General features: G+C 45.0%; 1 protein-coding gene across 1 annotated transcript in view; it reads right to left on the bottom strand.

Annotated features, from left to right (window-relative positions):
- ANTXR1 (ANTXR cell adhesion molecule 1) overlaps nt 1-16,844 on the bottom strand; it is a 172,643-nt gene that overhangs the window by 95,266 nt on the left and 60,533 nt on the right. The window contains exons 9-10 of the mRNA XM_080932612.1: nt 15,867-15,927; nt 8,770-8,868 (exon numbers count right to left, since the gene is read on the bottom strand). Coding sequence (XP_080788738.1) covers nt 8,770-8,868; nt 15,867-15,927 — 160 coding nt within the window. The remainder of the gene's footprint in view (nt 1-8,769; nt 8,869-15,866; nt 15,928-16,844) is intronic.

The following is a 16,844-nucleotide window of genomic DNA, read 5'->3' as shown; positions in this document are numbered from 1 at the left end:
CCACTGACCTTATGCACAAGTTTTGGTCTCCACAGCTCACATAGTGTTCAAGCTTGTCAGAAGAACATCTCTTCTGAACTCTCAGGATGAAATTTTATTTTTTATCTACTACAGGAGTAATGTGTGCAGTGTAAAAATTCTGAGTTGATGAAAAGTATTTGATAACCATAATTCTCAGTGATAAACTCTGTGTGTGTGTGTGTGTGTGTGTGTGTGTGTGTGTGTGCATGAGACAAGCTCTTCCCATACACCCCAGCCTACCCAGTCTTAAACTCACAGTGTAGTTCCAGCTGTGTTTTTCATATTGGCCTCCTGAGTGCTAGGATTACTAAGGGTGTGCACCAGCACGCCCAGCTGATAAAGATCATAGAGGCCTTCTGGTATAATATTTCATCCTCTGTGTATTATTTTTATAGAATTAGGATCATACTACACATAACTCAGTGAGTGAGATTTGGTGTTCACCTCTCTCTGAAACTATTAGAGAAGCTTTGAGTATTGCAAGAAAACCAAACAGAGGTAATGGGACCCAGTGTTCTTATAAACCATTTTCTCCTCTCTATAAATCCACAGCAAAAATTCCTTGACTGTTGACATTTGTAAAACATACAAATTATCCTCTCAGCAAAACTTCAGCCTTTTAAAATGTTGTTGTAGTCCCGAGCTCCAACTCACGGCTGCACTCCAAACAGCTGTGATTTGCTAAGAATGAGCGTGCTCTTAAAAATCTTGTTTTCCCCTCACTAGCAACAATTCAGGATTCATGCAGAAGGCATGTGCCATGTGACACACGACTCTTCTATCTGTGCATAGTTAGATTTGGAAGATGTTTGCGTTTGTAGTTGAGATTAAGAGGCAAGCCTTCCCTGAAAGCCCAAAGCCATGACCACAGGTCCCAGCAAGCTCCAGAAGAAGCTTCACAGAGACCCAGAGGAGGGAGGAGGTCCCTGTCCTCACCCCTTGAGCCACAGTGCATGGCACACGGCACGTGCTGCTCAGTTCAGCTGGGGCCCATACTGAAAGGCACAGGGCCTGGCATCCTATTGCTTCCCCTCGGCAGACCTAATCTAACCTTTCCCAGTGCTAAGTAAGGAGTTAAACAGCACAGAATTACAGTCTGTCCTGGCTCCCAGGGTCTAGCTGTGCCCAGCACCCTCTCTAGGATCATCCTACAAAACGCACAAAGAAGCAGAGCTGTACCATGCCCTGTTCTATCACAATACGCACACAGGCACTGTCCACAAAGATCCAGTCACCGGTACAGAGGTGGAGGAGGATGCTAACTTCCCACACAGAACAGAAGTGCAAGGGTGGAAGCAGGCTTCAGGGGATGAACTTGAGCAAATTTGCCTCAGTACTGCTTATGAAAAAGACCGTTTTTGTTCCTGAGTCTATTCTGGGCTTACTGTTTCCTCTTGAGGGCATTGAACACTTGATAACCCCAACATCAAGTCTGACTGCACATGGACACCTGGAGATAACTCTGTCAAACTGCCTCTGTAAAAGACTCTGTGCAGAATACCTCAAAATCCACGTCCTCATGGTAGATTCCAACCTATCTGCTGTTTGTCCGAACCTGAACGACTTGTACTTACTCTTTTCAGGAGCCACTTGAAAACTAGGACAAAACCTGCGTTCCATCTGAGAGCAAAGCAGTGGAGACACACACATAGTCGAGGAGAGGTTACAGGACTCAGTGAAAGGAGCCATCCAGGAAAACTGGAAGGAGAGTGTACTGGCTGGTTTTCTGTCAACTTGACACAAGCTGGAGTTACCACAGAGAAAGGAGCCTCAGTTGAGGAAATGCCTCCATGAGATCCAGCTGTAAGGCATTTTCTCAACTAGTGATCATGAGGGGAGGGCAGCCCATTGTGGGCAGTGCCATCCCTGGGCTGGTAGACCTGGTTCTATAAGAATGCAGGCTGAGCAAGCCAGGGGAAGCAAGCCAGTAAGTAACATCCCTCCATGGCCTCTGCATCATCTCCTGCTTCCTGACCTGCTTGAGTTCCAGTCCTGACTTCCTTGGGTGATGAACAGCAACGTGGAAGTGTAAGCTGAATAAACCCTTTCCTCCCCAACTTGCTTCTTGGTCATGATGTTTTGTGCAGGAATAGAAACCCTGACTAGGACAGGGAGGTGTCTTGATATGACCACATTGGTAGCTCCTGAAAATGATGCTCTAAACTCTGGGAGCTGTCTTCCCTGGACTGGGGTTCAAGGCTCCCCTCTCTGATATTCAACATCAGACAAGCAATTGGGTCCCCCTGAGGCAGGTGCACTAGTCACCTGAGCACTGGAGCTGGAGCCCTGGGATCCTGAGGGAATTCACTTTTCATGGCAAAGTAGAGAGGTGGTCCACAGCCTTGGAGTAAGTTGTTACCAGGCCATCTAGTGGCCTCTGACTCTCATTTTATCTGAGTTGTTTCTTCCTCAGCAGGAATGAGGGCACAGATAACTCTTCCTTCCCAGTGTGGCTGTGGTGAAAATGAGGTGACCCGAGGAAGAGATGTCACAGAAGGCATGTGGCCAGTACCCGGACAAGCTAGGTGCTCAGCAATCAGAAGCTGCTACACCTTAGATGAAGCTTCCTGGGGGAAGAATCAAGACCCCACTGACTCCTTATGTCTCTTTATTCTAAAGTACACAGTGACATTCTCATGGGGGATCAGCACTCCAGGAACTCAAGCAAACTGCATGCCGTGCCTTTGACCAGCACACCAGATGCTCTAACTTACACCAAAGGCTTGTGTTGGGAAGTCTCAGGTTTCTTCTTCCTTTTCCATTTCCCTTTATCTGCTGTCACGGACTCACTGATAACCACCTCTAGGTACCTGCAGCAGCCCTGGCTCACAGATGTTTTCTAAGATGAGTTGTATAGTTTCTGTATAATAAGACAAAGTTTAAACAAACAAACACCCTGGACTGTTCACATTCAAGTGAGGGTTTTTGTTTGGGGGGGGGGCTTTTAAAAATTGCCTGTTTGAGAAAGTACCTTCAAAGGTTACAGAGTCCCATCCGTTGGGAGTGTACAAGTGCAAGCCATGGCCAGGCATGTTAGATAAGACATCAAGCTGGGAAGTAACATTCATATAAAAAATAAAGCATGACCGTGGAAATATAGAGCAAGTCTAAAAGCCATTGTCTTTGTTTCTGGCTGTTGTTATACAGACAAGAACAGTCTAGTGTGGGTCTCATTATTGTATAGTAAGCTGCCTGTCATTCTATTTACTGTGCATAAAGTGGGTCATTTCTCAGCTCACACCCCGTGTCCTCCTTCCAGCATTCAAATCTCTAAGCAAGTGGGTTTCCAATTGGAAGCAGGCCTTCTCTTGGCACAGAACACTGAATGCTGAAGTCGGAGAACGTGCCAGGACAAACCGATAACATTGGTGGTATTTCCAAGGTATGTTCTTGGCCAGAAGGGGCTTCAGCCTGGCAATTGGAAAAATAACCAACTGCTATGTTTAGTATGCATGTTAGGTCTAAATGATTATTTAAAAAATCTTAAACTAAGCTCAATAACTTTGGTGAGTTCTTTTCTAATAGCAGGGCTAAGTGTATGTGTAGAAATCTTAGAAAACAGACAGGAAGAAGAAAGTATAAATTTACTGTAGTCTTCTGGAGGGGTGGCTGCTGCCAACATTTGGAGATACATCTTTCAAGTGTGTGTGAAGAGAAACAGTAGCAAACACAGCTTTTATGTACTGCTTGTAACTTTGTTTTAACACGGAATGTAACATTCCCACAGCAGTCTCCTACAACATTAGGAATTATGAAGGACGACTTGTAATTTGTATGTGGCTCACCCACCAAGAAACATCTAATGCTGCTTTTTAATGCTCCCTGGCCCCCCTTCTTTCTTCCTTTACTGTCGTGAGAAGTAGCCCAACACGCAGCCATGTTACCATGTCTCTGTTGACCAGTGTTTCTCACCCTTCCCAGTGCTGCCACGGCTTAACTCAGTTCCTCATGTTGTGGTGACCGCCAACCATAAAACGTTATTTTCATTGCTACTTTGTAACTGTGATTTTCACCACTGTTAGGAATGGATTCTAATCTTAATCTCCCTCTCTGAGACTCTTCTCTGAGATCTCCACACCCATACTTCCGATACATCTTACTTTCTCCCTTTCTCTTAATTCTCCCAACTGCAATAGACTCATTTTAAGAACTGCCTTCAAAGATGTCTGATGGTGTCTTACTGACCATGCACAAAAAATGTTGTTCATCTGCATCTTTGCCAATCCTTAGCACTGAGTCTTTCTTACTTTTCCCAGGTCTGCTATAGCAAAATCAGCGATCAGAGCTGGATGTGGCGGCGCAGGCCTGTAATCGTCGTGCTCTGAAGGATTAGGAATTCAAGGCAACCCTCAGCTACATGGTATGTTGGAGGTCATCTTGAGCTACGTGGGAACTTGTGTCAAGAATAAGACCAAAGGGAGACAATTGTTTCCTCTTGCACGTCCATGGCCACACTGGCCCCTCTATGATTACTGAGCATTGATCTTCACATTGGGCGCTCTCTCTCTGATAAGTGAGCATTGGTTTTCACACTGATCACTTTCTCTGTGACTAGTGAGCATTTTCACACTGGGCACTCTCTCTTGATTAGTGAGCACTGGTTTTCACACTGGGTGCTCTATCTGATTATCTGATTATTGGTTTTCTTGTAAGTTTTCTTTTCATCTATTTCAGCCATTTTTTTTCTTCTGGAAACAGTTTTATTAATTATGTGCACATTCGTGGACACCAGACAGAAACTGGGGAGTCAGTTCTCTCTTGCCACTGTGGGATCCAGGGATTAAACTCTGGTTGTCAACCTTTTGACCCTGTATTATATATATTATAAATATTTTTCCTTATTTCTTTTCCTTTTGATCTTTGATGGGGCTGGTAAGACGAGAATTTAAAAACATGTGCTTACACCATCAAATTTTTCCCTTAGAGCTTAGTCCTTTTTTTAGCTCAATGTTTTTATCTACTGGGTAATTATGCAAACATTTACTTTTCTAGAAATTTTATATTTTCATGTTCACATTAAAGTTTTCAGTTCATCTGGAATTTGTTTAACTGTAAAGTGCAAGATAAGAATCAACTATAATCGTTTCTCTAAGCAGTTAGCCAGCTGTGGCAGCACCACTGATCTAAACGGCCACTTAATTTAATACTAAGTTCATAGTGGAGTTTGGCTCTGTTTGGGGCTCCGTGTTGTTGCTGCTTGCCCATTCTACCATCATGCACTGTTTGAATAATCTTTTTTTTCTGTTGTTCATTCTAAAGTCAGCTCAGGCAGGTTTTCCGCATTTTACTTGGCCAGTCTTACGGTTCACTCTTCCATATAAAGTTTAAAATTCTTGTGCTAACTTAAAAAGCTCCCAGGGGAATTTCCACTGGGATCTTTCTAAAAATAAATACTAAATTTACAGCAGGTAACATCTTTACAATGCTCTGCTACTTCTCTGTTAGTGGTCACTGGTAATACTGAAGTAACACCTGTAGCCAGTTCTTGGCCATGCTGTGAGCCCAATCTGTCTCACTGAGCCTTTTAACAACCTATAACATAGTAACTATTCTCACAAGCACTTCATGGAGGGAAAACAAGGCACAGAATGTTGCATTCTATGTTACAGTAACAGCTGGAAGCAACAGATACCTAGATATGGAGCAATGACTGGGGTCTAGACCGTGAATCACTTCTCACTTTCTTTATATTCCCTATGGTTTTTTCTTATGTCACTCATACATCTTTACAAATTGTCCTCAATAGATTTTGTTTGTCACCATATTTTTCCCCAGAAAGTATTTTTTAAAAAGATTTAATTAATTTATTTATTTATTGTGTGTGTGTGTGTGTGTGTGTGTGTGTGTGATTTCCTAGAGCTGGAGTTACAGACAGTTGCAAGCTGCCTGAGGCAAGTTCTAGGAACTGAACTCAGGTCCTCTGGAAGAGCAGCTGGTGTTCTTAACTTCTGAGCCATCCTTCCAACTCCCGGGACCATTTCCTAATGGTTGCCATTGAATTCTGGGCAGAGGTATTGGTAAGAGTTGAGGCTATAGCTGGGGGGCAGTGGGAGGGTGAACACAGAAGAGAACAGTGATAAAGAAAATGTCACAATAAAATCCACTAACCATATGTTAAACTAAAAAAAGTAAAAGAGAACTGAAAACAATAAGGGAGGGGTTCACTGTGAAACATCCAGTTTAACAGCCCCCTTATTGTCTAGCAATGTTGTCTAGCAGAAAATAATGACTATAATTCCTAGGAATGAAAGATCATGCCAAGGTATTTGAAGGTGCTGATGCTGTCTTCAGTTCTCTTGTTTAATGATGTCATGACACTGTCTTGTAGATTTATGTTAAGTCGATAAATGATACATGATTGGACAGTTGAAAGGTAGGTGGAGAAAAGGTGGGAAAATGGAAGAGGAACAGGGACTGAAGAGAAAATCAAGATGGAGCCGGAGAAAGCAGACTTGGATCCTGGTGGCCATAATTGGCAATAGGTAGATAGAAATATTTTAAGGGATTCTATAGGTCCCTTAAACCATATAGAAGGACAGTTTGTATCTTTGCCTATTTGATGTAATCTGATAGTTTAGAGGGTTTGTGGATTGAGATTGTAATGTATAAACCTGCATGAAAAGCTATCAGGTCTTGGAGTAATGTTTGTGCCAGGCAGTGGAGGGGACAAAAAATGCTGGGGCAATAACTGCCACCCAAGACAGAAACAGCAGGGCAGGAGGAGTAAACTGCCTGGGGAGGGAATTGTGTGGAGAGAGCGGTTTGGACCAAGTGACAGAATCCATGTGTTCAGCTCCATACTAAAGTGGCACTGCGCGGCATGAGACTGCGGGCGGTGGGGAGGGCGATAACGAGATAAGCAATCCATTTTTAATATTTACTGCAACACTGTCTAATGTGGCAAAGATGGCCATGTGCATCTGTGAACACACAGCCAGGTTTCAGGTGCCAACAACCACCTGTGGCATGTGGGGACCATGGGGCCAGCTTTCTAGAACAGTCCAACCATCTGCAAGATGGCGATGCTAGAACCATCAGATCACTATTAGAGAAGAGCAAGGTGAAATGTCTCACTATTTCCTTCCCAACTTTAAAGTGAATGCCTTTCATGGTGATCTAGGATTATAATGACACTGAGTTTAAGTCTGTATTTGGAGACATGTCTCACTGTGTTAAGGTGACACTTTTTTTTTTTTTTTTTTTTTTTTGCTTTTCACCTCTGGCATCACCTGTTTTGCTGTGTGACAAGCAAATTCCCTCTGAGACGGAGTCACTCTGTCCTCTGCAGCCATCAAGGCCGTGCTGGAAGTAGGGTGAGTTTGCTGTTCAAGCTGCCTTTCCTACTCCAGTGGCCTGTATTTCTCTGAGGGAATGAGAGGAGGGCTGGCCACAGGTGATGAGTGCATACCAGGAAAGAAAGACAGGGATGAGAGATCAGAGTTCATAGATCAACTGGCAAGTGTGGGGCAGTCCTGAGTCCTAACATGACAACCCACCCCACAGTTTGCCCTCACAGAAGGCCAGTTCAAAACCTCACTGTTTTGAGATAAAAATCAAACCCTCCAAGTTTCTGCCTTTCTTGGGGTTGGGTGTGAAGAGAAGATGGGGATTTACAGTGACTTTGGAAGCAGCTTCCACATTGTGGACAATGAAAAATGGTTTCAAACGGCACACACCATTTTGGACACACAAGCGGAGTCCCAGGTTTTCTTGTTTGTTTGTTTGTTTGTTTTTATAAAAACTAACTGAATGCTTTCAATGTTCAATATTACCCCAAGCCAGAAATTCCAGATGTCTATGAGGAAGCTGTGGCTTGTGCTTAACCGATCAAGAGGGTTTCAAGGTGTTAAGGAGAGAAAAAGAGGTGTGTCCTTCAGTTCCCCTAACTTCAAAACAGCTTTAGGCCTCCTGTTTTCTGGGGCTATAAGGAGAAGACCCTGAGTGGGTGGTGAGCTGCCCATGGGTGGTGTCTGCCTTCCTTCCCTCCTAAACCTCTGGGCTGCCAAGCAGAACACAGGAGTGCCCGGTGTGATGGAAAACACAGCCCTGTGTGGCTGTTTGTCACTGCAGACAGGAGTCAGAAATCGTCCCTGTGATTAACACCAGACATAATTAATAACCAGGCTCCCAGCATCTGCCCAGACCTTCCATCCCTCCTGGACGGCCACTGAGTCACTCACAGAACTTTAAATTCAGATCTTGCTTGCAAGTGTCTCCCCAACGGTCCATTGTTAGGACAGTCTGTTTCCCCTCATGAGATGCACTAAGTTTTACTTACATATTCCTGATGTTATGTGAGGAACTCGCCACAAGGAGAGTTGCTTGGCTCCTCCCAGCAAAAATCCTCCAGACTGAAAAGGTCCCAGAATCTACACATACGAGTCCAGTATTCTGGCTTTCTGCTTTGTTCAGGAATATTCTGTTCAGACCATCTTGTTTTCTTTGCTAGAGTCTCCAGTGCTTGTTGAAAAGCCTGGAGCTCCACAGGCCCTAACTAACAAGCGGGACCTGCACAGGCAGTGAAGGACTTAGACTGTAGGAAGGAAGCATGCGCCCACTAAAAAGCTGGGTTGTACCTACTCAGGAGGGGGTCCAGACTCAGGTCAGAACCAAGACATCAATAGCACCAGCTACTCCTCTGTGCAGGACTCATTAGCACCGAACAGTTCTATGAAGGCCCCTGTAAGAGGCTGTGCTGGCAAGCCCCCACACCAACCCCACACACGGAACCCCGACACCAGGACTTACTGAGTGTGACTGAATCATTGATCTTGAAACTGCAGAGGACCCTGTCCACATTTCGGGCGTGTCGGAAGCCATTTCCTCTTACAACCACTTGGAAGGATTCTGAAATGAGGAACAACACCACACATCACATGACTGTCACCTGCAAATGTGCTTCTTGTCCACCGCAGAGCCCCTGGCTGCTATTTCAAGAAGCTTCAGAGTCCCAGGGATCAGGTCAGTTAGAACACCAGCAACAGAAAGGCTTTGTTCCACTCACTGACCCCTTCTCCCCGGTGTTCTCAAGGAAGACACAGAGCTTCCTGCTCAGAAGCTCCATCTCTACTTTAGCTCTTGCCCGCCATGACCCTCTCCCTCCTCCTCTCCATTCAAATCTTACCCACTTTTCAAGTCTAGACAGTTCAAAAACAACCAGAGGGGACCGAGGGAAAGCTTCCATCCTAACATCCCTCCTCAAGTCCAATTTACATTTTGGGATCTCCTGAGAGACTTTCCCCAGGCCCTACATGCCTCACAAACTTTAGAAACTATGGTCCATGGCACGTCAGAGCCTGTACTTTAACCTCTGCTGGGCATGGAGTTGTGTAATGTCTGCTCATATCCTTTTGTCTTTCTCCCCCAACCAGAAGAGCATTCCTTGAGGTCAGCGGTTGTATGAAACTTCTTCAGTTCTCCTCTCTCCTGGGGACACAGCTGTCTGGTCTAAGAGTCACTGTATACAGCTGTGGAACTCTGTGGAAGTCAGGTGTCAAGCATGGCCTGCTTGAAGGGACATTGGGTCTCCAGTGCAGGGCCATTTCTCTATGTCTAGAAAGAGAACCTCATGGGCTCACATATCAATTTCACACTGGTAGAGTGTATGTTCGATTTTTAACATGTATGAATGGCATTGTTACAGGTTAAAAATCTCTTTATAATATTGTCCTAGCAAGGAAAACAGCCAGTTAGTGACATGCTTAAGAATGCCTGTTTATACTAGATATCAAGCAATCAATTCTGTTTGTTTGTTTATTTATTTCTGTGTGTCTGTGCGCCTGCATCTAGAGGCCAGAGGACAACCCTTAGCCATTGCTCCTCAGGAGTTGTCTACTTTGGTTTTTGAAGCACGGTCTTTCTGCTTGCCGAGTAGGCTGGGCTGGATGGCCAGCTAGCCCCAGCTGCCTTTGTCTTCCCGGTGCTGAAGTTACTCGTGTGTACTACCAGGAGGGCCGTAAGAGTTCTCTTTCCTGGGGCCTGAACTCAGATCCAGGTGTTGAGCACTTTACCAACTGAGCCATCCCACAGAGTCAGAAGAAAAACTGCAGCGGTTGTGGAAGTGTTTCTGAGGTAAGCTGCTACCCAAACAGAGACTGTTCGGGGTTGGGGGGATGTGTTAAGGAGATAGCATATGTGAGTCTTCCAAAGTTAAATAAATGTCATGAGCTTACATCACACTCATAAGATCAGAGACCTTGTTTGCTAGAGCAATGACTGATGATAGTTAATGGCCCCTCACTGTGCCGACCCAGTGATGAGCATTGTGTGGCTCTGATGTCATTTCCATCTCCCTGCAAGCCAGGGGGTGCAGCTGAGAAAGTGATCTCAGAGAAGCTATGTAATCACTCAAGAGCACACAGACTAAAAAGACCCCAGACCTGATCTGGAATCTAGGGCAGCCAGGCACCAGGGGCCTATCACATAGCCAGCATCTGGATATTTTCTTAAGATCATCTGGCCAATCCTAATTTTGGACAGGTGAGCTCATTTGTCATGACCTACACATGGAGCAAGGGACGAATCGTGAGGAGGCCAGAGGCATGGAGGTTGATATTGCAAATACGAGGGAAGGGAGGGATCAGAGTAATGGAGACCAGGAAGGTAAGGGGATTAAGGTTCTGACCTTTTGATTTGCCCAGAAGCAGCAAAGCTGGACTCATATCCTCAGGGTCAGAACCTTGGTTGGGAACTTTATTAATCGATATGGTTTTTCGGGGCTGCAGTCATGAGCAGTAAGGATTTACATATGCAGTTCGATACTTGCACACAATTGCTAAGTTTAGAAAAGTAGATGTAAAACTTTAGATGCTTCCCACCCTGGCACACTGCTGAACACCATCTGGCTCAATCTTACTGCGTCTTAATTCCTCAGCACAGCTAGGAGAAAGCTATCTTGTGTTTCTAGTTTGAACGCCAGACATACAGACATCTGGTAGATGCTTCTGCTGACTCTGCGTGTTTTCTGCCTTGCCTTTGGCCTCCCCCGTGTTTCCTCATAGATCAGCAAAGGGAGAGGAGATGCTGGAAACAGGCTGCACGCCAGGCTCTCTCCCCTAATGCCATGTTCAGCACCGCCGGTTCAGCTGTGGAGGCCTCTAAGGAAGAAGGTCCCCACATGTCTGGTTGGCCCAGCCTCAGGGAGTTGAGGAAGGAAGACAGCAGGGACCCATGATGGGAACCAAACCATGCAACCACGGAGTGAGAGCCAGGCTCTTCTTACCCTGCCTGGCATGATTTGCATGTCAGTGCATACATCTGGTTTCCAGAACAGCTTAAACATCTGACCCAGCAGCCTCACTGGCCTGCCAGAGCCTTGAATAAAGAAGTTATATAATCCAACTCTGTGTGATGGATCTGTAGCAAGGATCCTAACCCTAACCCAGAATCCACCTCACCTAGGACACTCCACTCTAATGTCCCTCCTCCTCAGAACCCTAGCTTTGCCCTTCACAGCTCAGTGCTTACAGGAAATGTGCACACAGGACCTTCTGTGGGATCCTAGCTCTTTCAGGGGGTGTCGGGGTGGATTGTGGGCCTTCAGAATTGTCTATGTGCAGTGATCTTTAATTTGATCTTTGGTGACATTTATTCTTTAAGGAATGTATCCCCAAGACATATAAGTTCATAAGGATCCTTTTGCAATCTTCATCCCTAATGGTAATGTGAGGTTCTTAATGGCAGAAGCTAGCATTTCTGGTTCTTCTAGATGCTTGTCTGAGTCTGACCTGGGGTGGGTTTGTTTCTACGTGAGCTCATTGGATGAAAGAAAGAGCAAGATGGGAAAAGGCTAGGTGCTCATGTGTTCAGGTCCTGGCCTGGTCTAATCTGTGTATTTCCTGAGGTTAATACATGTAAATATGTTCACTTTCATTAGTCACTACAGAAACACACATTCAAGAACTCACAATAGCATTTTCCCAAGCGTCTACAATGGAAATGACAGATCCCCATTAACTAATGAATAGATTTCTCTACATAATAAAATACTACCTGACCACAAAAAGAGACCAGGTTCTGTAGATTTATGTTAAGATGGTACATGATTAGACAGGAGAGAGATAGGTGGGGAAAGGTCGAGATGTGGAAGTAGAGACAGGAGGCGGAGAGAGATGGAGAGAAAATCAAGATGGAGCTCGAGAAGGATGAGCTGGATCCAGGTGGACTTAATAGGTGTTAGGTAGATATGAATATTTTAAGGGATTCTATAGGTCTTTAATCTCATATAGAAGGACAGTTTGTATCTTTGTCCATTGGATATAATCTTATTGAGAAGAGAGTTTGTGGACTGAGAATTTAATATATAAACCTACATGAAAAGCTATCAGGCTTTGGAGTCATGTTCGTGCCTGGGAGTGGAGGAAAGAAAACGCCAGGATGGTCGTATCCACCCGGGACAGAAACAACGGGGTGGTGGAGTGAACCACGCCTGAGTTCTTAGAGGTTGCCTGGAGCACCAAGTGGTATGAGGACCGCATGCATGTGCTCAGCTCTACACTAGAGGGTCCTCCCTCTGAGTGAGACCGAGGGGGCTGATAAAAGGATGAGCCATCGTTTTAACATTTACTGCAACAAGGTTCTAATGCACATGTGACACAGGTGCTTTAGGATCTCTATGCTGAACTTAAAAATCAGATGCAAAAGGCTGTACATGGCAGGGTTCCATTCTCGTGACTGGTGGCTGCAATGGTGGCCCTCAGGGGTGGGGTGGGGAGTGACTACTCACTAGGGACACAGTTTCCTTCTGGATGGTGAAAGCATTACCAGATCAGGTGGCTACTGTGGTCATACAAGACTGATATGTTAAAAACACTAAATTGTGTGATTTCAAAGGGGAAATTTCATAGTTTGTGAATTTAAAAGGACAAAACTCAAGGGGCTCAGCGAGCTTACTCTACACTCCATCCTTTCTTCCTTTTTTAAAAAGAAATAAACCAAATGCAATAGTTTTGGGATGGCTTCCTCTCAGTCTCTGGACATTTGCCTATTTTCTTCTTGCATCTGCTCACTCAATACTGCTGTGTCTGACTACAGCCAGGGCTACTTCATCCTGTAAGTCAATTCGGGTTTTCTTTCCTAATAAATGCTTATTGTACCTTGTAACATGTATCAGAAAACTTTGGTTTTGTGACAACTTGTGTGAGACATAATTGGTGTAGGCTAGCATGCACAGGAAGGATAGGATTTGACATGAGATACACCCTTGACAGCAGACAGGATGGTGACCTCTTTCTAACCATCAGTGTTTCCCTCTGTTGCCTTTAACAGCTGTTCCTGTTCCTCCCTCTCTCCCAGGAACCACTGGTCTGCTTTCTAAGGAAGCATCCTTTTGTTGGGGTTGGTCTTGTACGCTCAGGTTGCAGGGTTGACCCAATGTGCCAGAAAGAATACTCCACAACGATCTCTGATTGGTGATAAAAGGCTAGAGCCTGAGACTGGGCAGGAGAAAGAGGAAGGCGGAAGTGGAGATGGAGTAGGGGGGTCTCAGGTAGGGACCATGAAGGGATGGAGAAAAGCAGGGGAGGGGATCACCATGAGGCAGGTCAGACCATGAGGATGGACTATGAGCATGTGGCCAAGAAAAAATAGCCCTGAGGACACACATGAAGCAGAGCAAACAGAGCAAGACTCAGTTGGAAAGTCACAATGCTGGGATGGAGGTTAGAACAGCTCAGAACCTGACCAGCACAGTGCCACATCTAGTTAATAAGACACAGTGTCTCTGTATCTTTTATTTGGGAACTACATGGGCTGGGGTGGGGCCAAAACCCCTATAAAATTACTTTTATCCCAGTTTGCATTTTCTAGAAGTTCATGAGAACTGAATCACTCAGACAAGCTATCCTGCTTGGCTTTGTTGTCAGTGTATTTAAGACTCACCTGTGATTACTTTGAGGTTTATGCAGGGTTTGTTTCGGGGTTCCGTATTATTCCAGCATACAGAATAATTAAATTGTTTTTGTCTATCATTTGCTTATGAATATGTGAGTGGTTTATAGCTTTGAGCCTATTAAAAACGGCTAGTATGTCTGTTCATCTTCTTTTTTATCTTGGGCAAATGTCTAGGGCTGTCGAGGCTGGCCCATTCAGTCAGCGTATGTTTAGTTATTTTAAGAAATTATTTTCAGAGCTGAGTAGATGGCTCAGCAGTTAAGAGCACTGGCTGTACTTCCAGAGGACCAGAGTTCAGTTCCCAGCAACCACACGGTGGCCTGCAACCATCTATAATATGATCTGATGCCCTTTTCGGGCATGCAGGTGTACATGTAATACTCAGATACATTAAATAAAGATGGATAGATAAATCTTTAAAAAAATGTTTTCCACTGTGGCTTCCCACATTCGCATTCTCACTGACAATGTATGAGAGTTTTTCTTCCAATCAGAAGTGTGTGTGTGTGTGTGTGTGTGTGTGTGTGTGTGTGTGTGTGTGTGTGTGTTTATCTAGAAGCTCATGAAACATTCATCCAGATGAGGGTCTAGCCTCAGGCAGGAGTGTTTTGCAAAACACTGAGAAGGTCAAGAAGTGAAACCTTTATCTGACTTTGCCCTGATGAGTCGATTCCATGCCTCTAAATTCTAACAGTAAATGTGAAGATGAAAATGCTTGGCTTTGGGGTAACCTTCCCTGCCTCATGAGGAGTTGTGGGGAACATCTGACCCTGTGAGGGGCTGCGTGTGATGTCCTTTCTGGAAGTGCTGGTCAGGACTCCAAGTGTGGACCAGCCTCAGTTCCGAACAGTTTTTTCCTGCAGTCCTTGCTTATGGGAGTAAGTGGTGAACTCTGAGCCCAAAGGCCACCGAGCTCAGCACAGGTCTCACTGCCAGGCAGGAGCTCAGTTAGGTGGAACCAGCGTTTCAATGGGCAGCCTTTTCTAACTGCACAGAGCCTGACATGCAAGAAGGTTTAATAAGAATTTTTAAAGGCATCCATGTTGGGAGGGAGCAAAGTTGTTTAAGTGCAGATGTCAAAACTACCACACAGCAGGTGACCAACTGTGTGCTTTGGAACAGGGACTAGATCAAGACAAAGGAGTGTGGTGAATGGCTACCATATATTGGTTTGAGTTGGGGCTGACAACCCAGAATGGAAAGGCTGCTCTTGGGGCTGCACAGATAACTCCGTGGTATGGGGACTGGCCTGCTCCTCTAGAGGTCCTGAGTTCAATTCCCAGCCACCGCATGGTGACTCACAACCATCTGTAATGGGATCTGATGCCTCTTCTGGTCATGCCAGTTCTATATGCAGATAGAGCATCCATCCATGTGCATAAGATAAATCTTTTTTTTTTTTTTAAAGAGCATTAAAAGGCTGCTCTTTTAATTTTAATTAGAGACTTTTTTCATTGGTGATAACTTGTAATGGGCCTTACGGTGACTTCCTAAAATTCTATATCATTATTTTGTAAAGTCTGGTAGATTAAAGAATTAAGACAAATATATCAAATACACAGGAAACTAAAGAACAGCATTTCAGGGGAGGCCAAGGGCTCACCATGACCCTCTGTGTAATCTGTAGGGCTGTCTAAAACAACTCTACCCGCAGGCAGGGTAGTGTGATGGTCAGCCTTGTGCTGATGTGGAAATCCAGTATCTCTACGCTTCCCGGCATTCGCTTTCCCTGAGAAGGGGATTTTGACAATCGAGTCAAGCTTTCTTCAGCAACTGATGTTTTCCCCTTTCTCTTCCTTTCCCCACAGCAGATTTAATGAACAGTTTCTGACTTCATTTTTCAACACACCCGCCTCTTGCCCCACTTTTACTCTCTCACCCATGAAGTGAATGTCGACTCGAACTCAAAATACCATCAGCTGAATGAACGAGATGAGAGCTTAACTTCAACTCACCTCCTGCGCAGATGGTGGATGGTTCAGCCGCTAGAATTTCAATGCAGGATTTCTTTAAAATCTGGGCGGAAAAGAAGTAGAATAGTCAATGACTGGCTTGCTTTACCAAAAGAGGATGTGAAGACAGTGCCCTCAGGTTCTAAAAGAGAAGATGAAGAACATTGGGGTGCAGGGGAGACAATGGCTAACACATCATGGTTGGGGTACAGGGGAGACAATGGCTAACACATCACGGTCAATGCCACAGATTCGTGAGTCAGGCTATGCCAGACTGGGTGTCCACACAGCTGTAAGACACAGTCATCCACCTAACCCTTCAGTATTGATTAGAGGTTTTTATTGAACCTGTAATACAGGAGTTCTCTTTGAAACAAGAGATTCAATGTGGCATTGCAAATACTATACTATCTCTAAAGTTCCTCTCCTAGGTCCCAAGGACAACCCATAGGTCTCACTTTGATGAAGTCTTTGAATTCTCAAAGGAGGCAGAGCTGATCTTGTGACAGAGGATATAGCAACAGTTTGTCTTGGAGGATGGTTCCTTACAACAAGCGGTGACTTTCATGTGACGTGATAAACAATGGCCGGTGCTAGGTAGGAGCAAAGCTAAAGGGGCAGGCAGATGGCAGAGGACAAACTGGAGGGCTTGTGGGAAGACAATGTGGAGATACTATGCTAAGGGTTGCCTAGAAAAGGCAGCTTCCAATAGGACACCATTGGAGCGCAGTGGGGTCAGATGGGGTACAGTTGGGGAAAGTAGGGAGCACAGTGGACAGGGCAGGGGGAGCACAAACAGACTGAGCAGCAGAGAGGAGGAGTGAGCATAGGTATGGCCAGAGAGACAGTGGAAAATGCCTTCAACACAGGCATGGTGGTCACACTGCTCAGAGTTCCTCTCATAAAAAAGGTCTGGGAAGTTGACTTGGTGATCTTGGCAGGTTCTATGCTTGTGTTACTGTTTAGGTGGACCCTGTCCTT

The sequence above is a fragment of the Micromys minutus genome (assembly GCF_963924665.1).
Source record: "Micromys minutus genome assembly, chromosome: 18".
Classification (NCBI taxonomy): Eukaryota; Metazoa; Chordata; class Mammalia; order Rodentia; family Muridae; genus Micromys; species Micromys minutus.
Note: the sequence above shows the minus strand (reverse complement) of the source record. Positions and strands in the feature narration are given on the sequence as shown.